The sequence below is a fragment of the Carassius auratus genome, unplaced genomic scaffold (assembly GCF_003368295.1).
Source record: "Carassius auratus strain Wakin unplaced genomic scaffold, ASM336829v1 scaf_tig00215316, whole genome shotgun sequence".
NCBI classification, from domain to species: domain Eukaryota; kingdom Metazoa; phylum Chordata; class Actinopteri; order Cypriniformes; family Cyprinidae; genus Carassius; species Carassius auratus.
Window position 1 is genome coordinate 1,216,494 of NW_020528035.1, and position 13,786 is coordinate 1,230,279.

Below are 13,786 nucleotides of genomic sequence, written 5' to 3' on the forward strand. Positions count from 1 at the left end.
TTTTAACCTTACAATGTTTTTTGAGTACAGCTCAAGGAGAGCAGCTAAGTGTTCAGGGTTTCATAATTGTTGTTCTTTGATGAACATCTTTGGTTCAACTTAAATGTCATGCCATCTAAGAGTATGCATACATGGTGCAAGCTGGATGGTTTCACCTGATATCTGTGTTAAAGTACCTACTTTACCTTAGTGGACCTCTGGGGAAAAATGGGGAAAATAATTCTGTGTTTCTGTGCCTGACATGTGCACAGACGTTATTGTGTGTGTGCAGTAGATGCAATCAAGTCCACTTCTTTTCACTTTAGCTTATTTGAACAATGACATTTTCTGCTGTGTGGTGGGCCTGAAAAACCTGCTACAAAACCCTGGAGCGAGGACACGTGTAGGCTATCCTGCAAAAACAGTATTATTATCTTGGCTTAAATTAAAATATCTAAACCTTCTGAAAACAAGATATACTTGACAAACAAAATTGTGTGTGATATAAAGACTTGTTTTGGGTAAATATATCAGTCTCATGTAATGCTGTCTTGTTTTTAGCAAAAATCTATTAAAAAAAATAATAATTGTTGACAAAAAAAATTGTCAGTTCGGAAGAAAAACAAACAAACAGTACATAGATATGTATACTTATACTTTCTATATTCTCTGTCTTAATATAATTGTCCATTAAATTAAGGATGCATTTATCTTTTTATTTACTAATTAAGAAAATATGTTTTTAATAGAACACAATAGCATTCTGTATTCTTGCTTTTTTTTCTTCAAAAATATTATGGATTTTATTAATATTTTGAATTAGCTTTTGTTTTGTATTTTCAGTTTTCAGTTTAAATTTTAAAATTGTAGAAATTATATTAGTTTTTTTCATTATTATTATTATTATTATTATTATTATTACTTTTTTAATTCAAATTTTAGATTTAGTTCAGTTTACTTTTTATTTATTTCCAATTTGCAATTTTAGTGCAATTTTAGGTTCTAATTTTAATTTGACATTAGTTTTTCACCTAATATTTATATTTAATTTTATTTCAGCTGCATGTACCAACCAAGAGACCAGAAAATGTTCTCTCAGTATTTAATATATTGATTTACAGGAAACTACAGTATGTGAAATCAGACACATACTGTAAATGTCCATTAACTATTTACTGACTAATATAAAAAACACATATTTCAGTGAAATCAGTGTCTTTATGTGTATGACTGGCCGTGTAAGGTATGGAAGTTGATCGATCATCACACCTTTCCCAATGACAGAAACCCAGAGTTTGACATCTCCTCATGATACAACATCTGTTGTATGATGTTCTGATGCTGCTTTATAACTGTTTGGAATTTCATCATCCATCCATTCTTTTTCTTCTGTTCCTTCGTTTCTTTCTTTGAGTCACATTGAGATGGGGTGAGTGGTCTCTACACTCAGAGGGGATAATATCAGCAATGTGAGAAAGGTCCAACCTCACATGTCCTGTGAGGCTGAAGGAAGGCTGTGTGAGGTTAGACCTATCCCACATGGCCCGTATTCTTCCCAGCAGAGAGACCACCGGCCTGCCATCCACCTAAATCACCTCCACCACTATCATCATCATCATTGGTTGATGTTATCTGATGATGCTTCTGTGAAAGGCGGAGTGATCTACAATCCCCTCACATCCCCTGTCTCTTTGTGACATTACAAGACTGTACTGACCATTTGGTTTGAGATCAGATCACCTTCAGAGTGAGTTTGCTCTGATGTCTCTTTCCCTTTACAGAATGGACTCAACGGGCTGCACTTGGCCTCGAAAGAAGGCCATGTTAAAATGGTGCTGGAACTACTGCACCATGGTATTGTCCTTGAGACGTCCACAAAGGTAAGAGTTAGAGCTGCAGTGGCCATGAAAACTATTTGAATGTTATATAAATAAATACAATTTCAGAATTCTATAAATACATGTGCAGAATTGATTCACATTTACATTTAACTAACTGATCTGAAGGTGAAGTCAGTCCCCCTCAATTTTGTGCATGTATCATAGCAGAGTAACCATAATATATATTCATCACATTGAGTTGAAAATGTTCATATGTTATATATTTCCCCAATTTTTTTGAATATTGTGCTGTTTTTCCACTTGATGTTTTAACACGTTTCAATAATTTGTTAACATTAGTTTACTATTTACCATACACTGACCGGCCTAAAGAACTAAAGAAAAAAACCTTTAAATCATTTATTAATCTTAATGTTGATTTCAGCATGTACTAATATGTTTTTGAAATCAAATGTTTATAACTGTTAATATTTTGTAATAACCCTGAGCGAACGGGAACAATTTTATTTTTATTAACCTACATCACAAACAACATATGCATTTCTCATAGTTAGTTAATTTTAGTTATGTTATCTAATGGGATATTTTATCTAATGTTTCTAATACAATGATATCCATAGATTGCAAGTATGACGTATGATGTTCAAGTATTCAAGTTTTCACATTCATGAAGCAGTTAAGAAGTTACAAGAAATTAATCTTATCATATGTACCTTAAAAAACACATGATGTAAAGAAAGTACATTTTAGCATACTTTTAAAGAGAGTATGATCTAATATACTTTAAGTGTGAATGGAAAGCATTGTTGTTGGCCACTTAAGTAGGATATATGTACATCTTTTTATGTAATTTCATAATTCTGTTGTCTCTGAAATATGATTGTACTGACAAGTTCATATCTAGTTCACATGGTGAACTAGAATATACTTAAACTTTATTTCAATTAAGCACATACTTTTTCACCTGGAAATGATTTATTTAAAAAAAATGCATATGATTAAAAAAAAACATGGTTTGTGTCATTAAATAAATATTTCTCTCATAGAAAGGAAATACTGCTCTTCACATCGCTGCGTTAGCTGGACAGGAACAGGTGGTCACAGAGCTGGTTAACTATGGAGCTAATGTCAATGCTCAGTCTCAGGTGGGCAAACAAGGGGTTGATTACTGTATTCTAATATCTGCAAGTATTCACCTAATGTTGACCCAAAGCAACATAATGTATGTTTTCTTCTCCCCAGTTGGATGATACAGTGATTTTGACTGTATATAGTGTAGCTCTCCAAACTAAAATCTGTCTGCTTGTATTGTCATCTGTGTATTTGTGTGCTTGTGTTAGTTTGGTATTGTATCTGCATATGTGTGTTTATGTCTGTGTGCAACAGAAGGGCTTCACTCCTCTCTACATGGCTGCACAAGAGAATCACCTGGAGGTTGTGAAGTTTCTCCTGGATAACGGAGCCAATCAGACCATTCCAACTGAGGTAATTCTGCCCTTGTAAAAAAAAGAAAATAAAAAATAAAAAAAGTACACTTGAAGCTGCAGTCGGTAACTTTTGACGCTCTAGCGGTTAATAAACAGAACTGCTTGCGTGTTGCAGAAGAACATTGTAGCCGGAACTACTTCTCTCTGTTTATGTCTATGAAGAATCACAAAGGTACTGGGTTACTCCGCCGTGGTACCCCCGAAGCAATCTAAAATATTCCAATATAAACACTTATTATAGGTGTACCCTAGTGATTCAGGACAAGCTAAAAACACGGTTGGGAAAATGGATTCATGGTGTACTCGCTTATTATATACATTTTTCTACATTTTGAACACAAACAAAGTTACGGACCGCAGCTCTGATTGGTTATTTTTTACCGGGAGCGATGGAGTTTCTGCAAATGGCAATAGGACCACTGGGAGGAGCCAGAGGAGCTTGATTTTTTTCACAGATTATCTGTCTCATATTCTACTGTCAGGACATAATGACAGGTTTAACAAATACGTAAAAAATATATTTTTACAAAAGTTACCTACTGCAGCTTTAAGCATACTTTTAAATACTTAAGTACTTAGAAGTGCAACCTGAAAGTAATGTTTTTAGCCACTTAACTGCAGTTTATTAAAACCATACGTCATGTATAAACTTTTAACATTAAGCCAACAGAGATTGCAGACTTCACCTTAACCTGGCATTTTCACACAGGTTATTGAGAGAAATATGGATGTTCACATAAAAAAAAAATCTGAAAATATGTGTCTTGTGTTTGTCTTTCTTGCAGGATGGCTTTACCCCTCTTGCTGTGGCTCTTCAGCAGGGCCATGAGAATGTGGTGGCCCTGCTCATCAACCACGGTACCAAGGGCAAGGTCCGCCTTCCTGCACTGCACATAGCTGCCCGAAACGATGACACCCGGACTGCCGCTGTGCTTTTACAGAATGACCCAAATCCAGATGTCTTAAGCAAGGTTCGTGAAAACTGATGGTAAACCTTTTTATTGCTATTTTCATATTATACAATCTATGGTTCTGCTATGATGTGACTTTGTAGGCCAATCTTTGTTAGCATCACATTGGTTCCCTCGACAAAAAGCCAATAGGATTTTTCCATATGTTATCGCAAAAAATAAGCTCTGTGTTCAACCATAGTTCATGAAACTTACACGTTTTTTTTTTTTTTTCATCAAGATATTCTTCACAAAATAATTTAACTTTTATGAGTTTTGAAAACTAAATAAAAGTGCCAGAACTTAAAAGCTAAACTTATCGGTGCCAATAGCCCTTTGGTTAGTGCGGCGACATATAGTGCAACTGCGCTAACGGTGACCCAAGTTTGATTCCCGCCTTGAGGTCTTTTGCCGATCTGGCTCCCCTCTGTCCTCCCAGTAATTTCCTGTCGTCTCTATACTGTCCCATATAAATAAAAAGGCATAAAAATAACAACAACAACAACAAAAAAAAACTAAACTTAGGCTATAACCAAATGCTCACCTTCAACAACACAGCCACTGTGCTTCCGGCAACTTTCCAAACGTATTTTTAACCTGTTCAATGAAAAGGATTTACACTGTATATGAATTTTAATCCATGCTATATTACCTTTTCATATAAATATGAATAAATAAAAAACTAGAGCCAAACTAAAACTGAAGTGAGATATTAATTATAAATATAGTGAATAAATGAAATAATCATAACTAAAGGACATATGAAAGCACATATTTCAGTACATTTCAAAATAAGGTGTAGGCCTATTAAAAGTCAATAAATGATTAATATGAATTTTCTCATTAAAACCACATCTCCATGTACTAATCAGTAAAATTCTAGTGCATTTGATCTATAAAATAGCAGCAGAGCGAGCGAGTTTTTGGATATGCTAAGATTAAACTTATTTTAACTGTTTTCAGGATTGCAATATTATTGTTTTATTTTTTTCTCAGCCTATCAGAATGATTCCTGAAGGAATCATGTGACAAGAGTAGTGATACAGAACATTCAGCTTTGTGTCACAGGAATAAATTGTGTTTTAAAATATATTGAAATAGAAAGTAGCTATTCCAAATTGTCATAATGTTTCATTATATTTTTTATTTTTACTGTATTTTTAATCAAATAAATGCAGAAGAAACTCTTTTCAAAAACATGAGCAAACTTTTGAACAGTAGTGCATACAGTTGATGGATTTATTTTTTTTTATTTTTTTTTATTTTTTTTTTTTTATTATTATACATAAGGTAGAAATAACACAACAACAGAACACAAAAACAAAAACAAAACAAAAAAACAGCAACGACAAATGATAATAGTAATATTTAGAAGTATTAAATAGTATTTAAATAGTAATAGCATGTATAATAACAATGATAATTATATTTACAGTATATGGCGATGATGATAATATTTTGTATTGAAAGTACAATTGCAATAGTTATATCAATATTAATATAATAATAACAACAATGGTAATAATAATAATAACAACAATAGTAATAAAAAAAAATATATATATATATATATATATATATATAATAATAGTAACAGTTGATGGATTTCTGCAAAGATAAAGCAATCAGAGTATCAACTGTATTTTACAAGGAAAAGTGTGCTAGTTACTAACTCAGTTTCCCATGATCCCCTGCAGACAGGCTTCACACCGCTCCATATCGCAGCCCACTATGAAAACCTGAATGTTGCCCAGCTACTCCTAAACAGAGGAGCTGATGTGAACTTCACGCCCAAGGTCTGTCTTTTAAATATTTCTACACTGAACCTCTGCTGTTTACAGTTAAACACAAACTAGTGTGGCCTTCTTTCAGAATGGGATCACGCCTCTACATATTGCATCCAGGAGAGGAAATGTTATCATGGTCAGACTTCTGCTGGACCGAGGAGCAAAGATTGATGCCAAGACAAAAGTATGTTTTAAAGCTACAATTCTAAGCTTTAATGACAGAGAATTTGTATATATATTGTTGTTCATTCATTCTTATCACAGGATGAGTTGACTCCTCTTCACTGTGCTGCCAGAAATGGCCATGTGAGAATAATTGAGATCCTTCTGGACCAAGGAGCCCCAATACAGGCCAAGACTAAAGTAGGCATACACACAAAATTACATATAGCCACAATAAAGAAAGAAAGAAAGAAAGAAAGACCTTGAGCAACTTTGAATAATTGGAAGAAGAATTTGGTAGTGTATTAACCTCTGGTTCATGTGGGTCTATTACATAAAGTTTAAGCTATTGTTCTTATGAGGCTTTTATTTAGTAAGAATTTCTCTATAAACCTGACATTTTTGGCTTTATTGTGTTTTATTTTATAAAAATCAATGCTTTAAATGAGAAGGAAATTGAAAGGAGTTACTGTACATATCTTGAATGACTTTTTGTTCTGATAATAAAATTTAAATTGACTGAAATGATTACTGAAACTGTGGTTCCCAATATACTGTGTCAGCATTGCAAATTTAATCAAATGCATTAATTAAAAACAACTTGAAAAATAATATTTCGGCCTAAAATTAAGATTTATGTATTTGAATTGCATATAAAATATCCATCTATTTGGACTCCACAGTTTTAACCTCAACAAACTAATAAACTCAATGTGATGCATATTTGTCAGTTTATAGTCAAAATGTGCTTCAATGAAACAGGTGAGAAATGGTTTAATATTAATAATCACATTTTTTAAATGCATTTTTTTTTTCAATTTACTTGAATCAGTTGAAATGTGTTTATCATGAAACCAACTACATTTATATAGTTAGAAAAGTATAAAGGTGGTTAAAATATTGCTAGCTGTGGAACAATCAATATTCAGTTACTGTAGTTATAATTTGAGATTGAAAATTCATTTATTGACAAAAAAATATATTAAACTGGTTACTGTGAATTTAAAATACATGCAATTTATTAGTATTTCTACAGAATTCTGACCCATCTCCTTTCTGTTTTATTGCAAAATATACATTACACTACTATACGTTTGCTTATGTTAAACTGTATAATCTAAATGGATGGATATTTTAGATGTAATTCAAATAAAATAATGGATAAATCTCGAATTAGGTAATAATATTCAACAATCTTAAAATACATCAAAAAGGTTATGTAAGACAGAACAGCTAATAAGATTGGAAAAAAAACAAAACCCTACCTGACTGCCATGACTTTGAAAGAAAATACCGCTGGCAGCTCTAAATGTTCCCATATGTTCACTGCACAGAATGGTCTTTCTCCAATACATATGGCAGCCCAGGGCGATCATTTGGAATGCATCAGACAGCTCTTACAGTACAATGCCGAGATTGATGACATCACTCTCGACCACCTGACCCCGCTGCATGTGGCAGCACACTGTGGACATCATCGCATGGCCAAGGTGCTCCTGGATAAAGGAGCCAAACCAAACACCCGTGCTTTGGTTAGTACACATTTAAAAGCATAAACAACTAATGTACATGATAATATTGTTGTTTTTAAATACCTATAAGCTGTTTGATTACATATAAATATCTCATGACATGCTTAGAATGGCTTCACGCCACTCCATATTGCCTGTAAGAAGAACCACATGCGTGTGATGGACCTACTGTTAAAGCATTCTGCATCCCTGGAGGCTGTAACCGAGGTGAGCAATAGGATCATTTCACAGTATAGCATAAATTAAGACAAAAAACAAGGATCAGAAGTGGGCCAAACATAAAACACATACAGTGGTCATTTATGATTGCATTTCAATTCATTTCAATTGGAGAGATGTAGAATTATATAATTTACTCACCAGTGGATCCATTTCAGGAAATGGGTGCCATTAGGAAGAGAGTCCAAACAGCTGATAAAAATGTAAATAAGTAATCCACACAATTTAGCAAATGCTCTTTTTTGGGGGGGCGAAATATTCCCTTAAGTTGCGTTTACATTTTAATTTAAGAAAGGTCTAGTATAGAGATCTATGTGAACTCTGACATGTTCAGTTCTCTGCGTCTGTTTGCTTTCTGTCCAACAGTCGGGACTGACCCCACTGCATGTGTCCTCCTTCATGGGTCATCTGAATATAGTGAAGAAACTGATGGAAAAAGGAGCTTCACCACATGCCTCAAATGTGGTAAGCAATATCAACAGTTAAAGATGCAGACTGAAGTATGTCATAATGAGGCCACAAAAACATCGAATTTCATGTTCTGAAAGCAACATTTTCTTTTACTTCTGATTGAATTTTATTTTCTGCAAGCTGTACTTGTACTGTAATCTTACTGTATGTGATCACGTATCTGTATGTTAATGTGTATTTGTAGAAAGTCGAAACACCTCTGCACATGGCATCTCGAGCTGGTCACTGTGAAGTTGCTGAGTTCCTGTTGCAGAATGCAGCTCCAGTGGACGCCAAAGCCAAGGTGCATTTCATTTTCATTTCAGTTTTTTTAATTTAGTTTAACATTTAATGAAATGTTGGTTTGTTTTTACTGTATAAATGGGCTTTAATTAAAGCTTAGCCAAGCAAAATGAGAAAACAATGCTGTTTAATTAATACAATAGTACACAGAAAACAGCAAAATAACCATGGCATTTATTAAAGTACATTTTAATTTTAGTCTATTTGAAAATCATTGTTTCCATTTTAAATCTGTTATTGTTCAAATGTCTGAAAGCAAATATTTCTCCCCATAGAACAAAATAAAATAAACAATTTTGTTTAAATAGTATTTCCAGTTGACACCATGGTGTTGATGTGCAAAACAAACACTGGATAACTTTACTGAACGTAGAAATTGTTGTGTTATATTCTTCTCCTTTTCTTACATAACAGAAAATATGATGCATGATTCAAAAAGACATCACAACAAACATTAAGAGCTTTATGAGTTTTCTTCTTTATTTTCATATTATAGATATAATTTCGCTGTAGTTTATTGTGAAGTTAACTTGTAAAAAGCCCCAAACTATTGCATTGATTTACATTAAGTAACATTGTGGCTTATGACTACAGAAAATATATCTAAACATATTTCTTTATAATAAATAAAGACCATATAGCATACTCTGTATGAATTGAAGTTTATACAAATGTTTTTGTCTTTGGGAAAGTAAATATTTTTGATTAACCCACACAATATGATATCAATGAGGAAAAAAATATTTATGATGGTTTTACCTGCTTTAAATTGGACACTATAACAATGTCAATAAACATTTTCTTAATTTTTTTTATTAATCTTTTTTTTAAAGTGTGTTTGTTTGAAATGCATCACTTATTGAAAACATGATATCAAGCTGTACTTCCATCAGGATGACCAGACGCCGCTACACTGTGCCGCCCGCATGGGCCACGACGAGATGGTGAAGCTACTGCTGGAGCACAAGGCAAACCCCGACTCCACCACAACAGCAGGACACACTCCACTGCACATCGCTTCTCGTGAGGGACACACACAGACCGCCAGCATCCTGCTGGACATGAACGCCCAGCTCACCAGAATGACCAAGGTACAGTGCCACCCAAAGTCAAGATCACCTGCTTATTGTATTAAAATGGTTGAAACTCTCTCTTGAAACCATAATGCTGTTTGATTGGTGCCATGCAGAAAGGCTTCACCCCCCTTCATGTAGCAGCCAAATATGGAAAGTTGGATGTAGCAGTGCTGCTTTTAGAGAGAGGAGCCAACCCAAACGCTGCAGGAAAAGTATGAATCAGCTGCACGCATGCATGTGTTTATATGTATTCATAGAATGTTATTCTGTTTGATGAGACGTTATTAGCATTAATGGTTGACCCTATGAGTAAACACACACAACCAAGTAATTAAAATGAAGTCGGCAACTATAATCTAATTACAATAATAACCACGTATATTAGCGACTTAAGAATATTAGTTCTATCTCTGTCCATTGACGAGGCTGTTGGTTGATTTTGAAACCAATCATTTTAAAATGTCACCACCCTTGTGAAAAAGTACGCTTTAGCATACTTTTAAAAAGAGTACTTACCGTATTTTTCGGACTATAAGTCGCTCCTGAGTATAAGTCGCATCAGTCAAAAATACATCATGATTAGGGATGGGTATCGTTAAGGTTTTAATGGTATTACTACTCTTACCGATACTGCTTAACGGTCCGGTACTTTAACGGTATTCTTATCGGTACTTTGTGTTGTGTTACTTTGTGTTGTGTCAGGCAGTCGAAAACTTTGCATTTCTCTGTCTGCACATAATGCACTTTTGAAAGATGCTTTGACAGATTGATTGTGTTTCCGCCCTTACATGCAAAAATTTTGTTGCACTTATGACAACCAGCATTATCTGCATCAACTCTAGTGAAGTATAACCACACTTTGGAACGTTTTGCTGTCTCCGCCATCGTCAATCTTTGTATTAAAAATTTCAGCAATGGATAAATGGATTTGCAGCACTAAAAACTGCTTGCAGTAGCACTGCTACTAAATTAATTAAAAAATCCACATACAGCTATCAGCTGTTCCTTCATCTTGGCTGAGCTTTCAATGTTGTTACTGAAAAAGGTGAGGAAGTTACATGACCTGCGGTGCGCTTGCGGCATTCTGAAAAGTTAAGATGTTTTTAACTCGATGTGTTGTAGACGCGCCTGGAAAAAAAACGAGCTTGTCACCGGATCGCTTCCATTGTGAGCACGCATACCGCGTGCCTACATTTGAAATAACGAACTTGAGCGCGCGTGATATGTGAACGGCCCCTTATGCGTGCGCCGCGCTCGTTCTTGTTGTGTGTGTGTGTGACTGACAGACAGCGCATGATAGATCTCGCAGATCTCACAGACAAACATCTTAATATGATCGCACATTAGAAATGTGGTAAGATAAAATGTGCACGATAACATTCTTAATTCTCTTTATTATCAAGCGTGACTTTTCATACTGTGTGCGCGCGCCGCGCTCGTTCTTGTTGTGTGTGTGTGACTGATAGACAGCCTCCGTGGAGCGCATGACAGATCTCACAGATCTCACAGACAAACGTCTTAATATGATTGCACATTAGAAATGTTTGGTGAGATAAAATGTGCACGATAACATTATTAAGCAAAAATACATAGTACACTAATTTTTTCCCCTCCAGTACCGAAAGCAGAACCGATACCGTCAGATGTTACTGATTCTACGGTCTTTCATAATTTAGCCCCGGGGCCAGTTTAATACCGGGTTTCGGTACCCATACATATATAAGTCGCATTTATTTAGAGCCAAGAACCAAGAGAAAACATTACCGTCTCCAGCCGTGAGAGGGCGCTATATGCTGCTCAGTGTAGGCTACAGGAGCATTGAGCAGCATCTCTGGCAGCATAGAGCGCCCTCTCGCGGCTGTAGATGGTATGTTTTCTCTTAGTTCATTTCTCTCGGTTCGTCAAATTAATTTTGATAAATAAGTCGCACCTGACTATAAGTCGCAGGACCAGCCAAACTATGAAAAAAAGTGTGACTTATAGTCCGGAAAATACGGTTATATGGAAATAATGTACTTAAGAGTGAAATTAATGTAGACACTTAATTGAATGTTAATTGCAATAAAAAGAACATTTAATAAATTTTACATTTATGTTACATGCAGTTAGCTGACCTTTTGTTCAGCCGAGGGCTTTTTAAACCCCTTAAGGGCATATTTATATACAATTTAGTAACTACTTCCATTGTCTTTGAAATAAAGGTCAAGTGTACTGATGAATGTACTAACAAGCATGTATGGTATATTAAAATATCCTTTAATGTAATTTTTGTTGAAACAGGTATGTATTAAATATTATATTATTATTAGTATATTAGTATATATTAAATATTACAAAATATAATTCTAAAATGTAAAAATACAAATATAATATAAATTGTAATGTTTGTTTTATCATTTTTACTGTATCTATTGCATTTTCAGTTAATTCTATTGATGGTAGTGAAGTAAGACGTCTCCATCTTTATAGGTTGGACTCACACCGTTGCACGTGGCTGTCCATCATAACAACCTCGATGTGGTCAATCTTTTTCTCAGCAAAGGCGGATCACCACACAGTGCTGCTCAGGTATGATACTATTTATCGCTCTGCTTCACACACTGAAAACACTATCAGTCTTAATCATTATTTGCGGTATTTTTTCTAGCCAGAAAGTGCATTAACCTGTAGCTCATTTTTTTTTCCACAGAATGGCTACACTCCGCTCCACATTGCTTCCAAACAGAACCAGGTGGAGGTAGCGAGCAGTTTACTGCAGCATGGAGCTTCTCCCAATGCTGAGTCATTGCAAGGGGTCACACCGTTACACCTAGCCTCGCAAGAGGGCCAACCAGATATGGTGCTGCTGCTTATCTCAAAGCAGGCCAATGTAAATCTGGGAAATAAGGTAAGATTACTGCACTTCGATTTTTTTTATCCTTTTTTTAACCAAAGTTATCCCCCTTTCCAAAAGCAATTTCATTGATGAGAAGAGCAGAAACAAAACAAATTTACATTTTCTCGAAGCGAGTATTTTCATGGCAGAAAAAAGATAAAGTTAAAGGAGTCAAATCATAAAGATTCACATTTTTTCTTGATCACTGCAGATAAAAGAACTTGACGTATAAAGTAAGGTACACTATTAGAGAAAAGGGAACAAAAGCTGACAATGTCCACTTTTGTACCTTATTTAGTGATTCATGCACTGCCTACTGATAAATGAAAGGCAAATGAAAAATGAAATGGCTTAATTTACTGCTCTTAGCTTTTGACGGATGGAGAGGTCAAAAAAAAAAATCTAAAAATTAATTAATTGCGCTTCTGTGTCAGATTGTAAAATTTGCACCTCTCTAAGATAGCTTAAAAAAGAAAATGGCAATTAATTTGAAAAATACATGCAAAACATCACACGTCAGTATGCAAATATTGCATTGACATCATGGTAACACACACAATTGTATTTGTTAACATTAGTTCATGCATTTGTTAATATTAATGAATAACATCTTCATATAACGGTATTTAATGTTAATTTGTTAATATAGTAATTAATTTTTAAAATTAATTTCTTAAAGTAGTTAATGCATTATATTGACACACGTCTCTTGTCTCTCCTCAGAGCGGACTGACTCCTCTTCACCTCGTGGCTCAGGAGGGTCATGTTGGCATTGCTGAAATACTAGTGAAACATGGGGCGTCTGTCTACGCTGCCACACGAGTAAAAGCTTGCATCTCTTACAATGAAACACAATGTTATTTTCTACAGAGTGTACATAATGATGCACATAAATATTGATGATAATAATCATGGTTGATTTCTCTTCAGATGGGTTACACTCCACTTCATGTGGCTTGTCATTATGGTAATGTCAAGATGGTTAAGTTCCTCTTACAGCAACAGGCCAATGTAAACTGCAAGACCAGGGTAAATGAAAGATTGGTTTTGCTTTGTTCAGCATTGTAAATTGTATCATTTTCAAATGACTGTAGATGTCTGCTATACCATGGAATACGTTTTTCC

At 34.7% G+C, this 13,786-nt stretch overlaps 1 protein-coding gene across 1 annotated transcript in view; it reads left to right on the forward strand.

Moving 5' to 3' along the window:
- The window catches only part of LOC113094294 (ankyrin-1-like), a 40,656-nt gene that overhangs the window by 6,935 nt on the left and 19,935 nt on the right, over positions 1-13,786 (forward strand). The window contains 17 exon segments of the mRNA XM_026260012.1: positions 1,761-1,859; positions 2,867-2,965; positions 3,207-3,305; positions 4,093-4,278; positions 5,955-6,053; positions 6,130-6,228; positions 6,309-6,407; positions 7,541-7,738; positions 7,847-7,945; positions 8,324-8,422; positions 8,613-8,711; positions 9,604-9,801; positions 9,900-9,998; positions 12,256-12,354; positions 12,476-12,673; positions 13,385-13,483; positions 13,592-13,690. Coding sequence (XP_026115797.1) covers positions 1,761-1,859; positions 2,867-2,965; positions 3,207-3,305; positions 4,093-4,278; positions 5,955-6,053; positions 6,130-6,228; positions 6,309-6,407; positions 7,541-7,738; positions 7,847-7,945; positions 8,324-8,422; positions 8,613-8,711; positions 9,604-9,801; positions 9,900-9,998; positions 12,256-12,354; positions 12,476-12,673; positions 13,385-13,483; positions 13,592-13,690 — 2,067 coding nt within the window.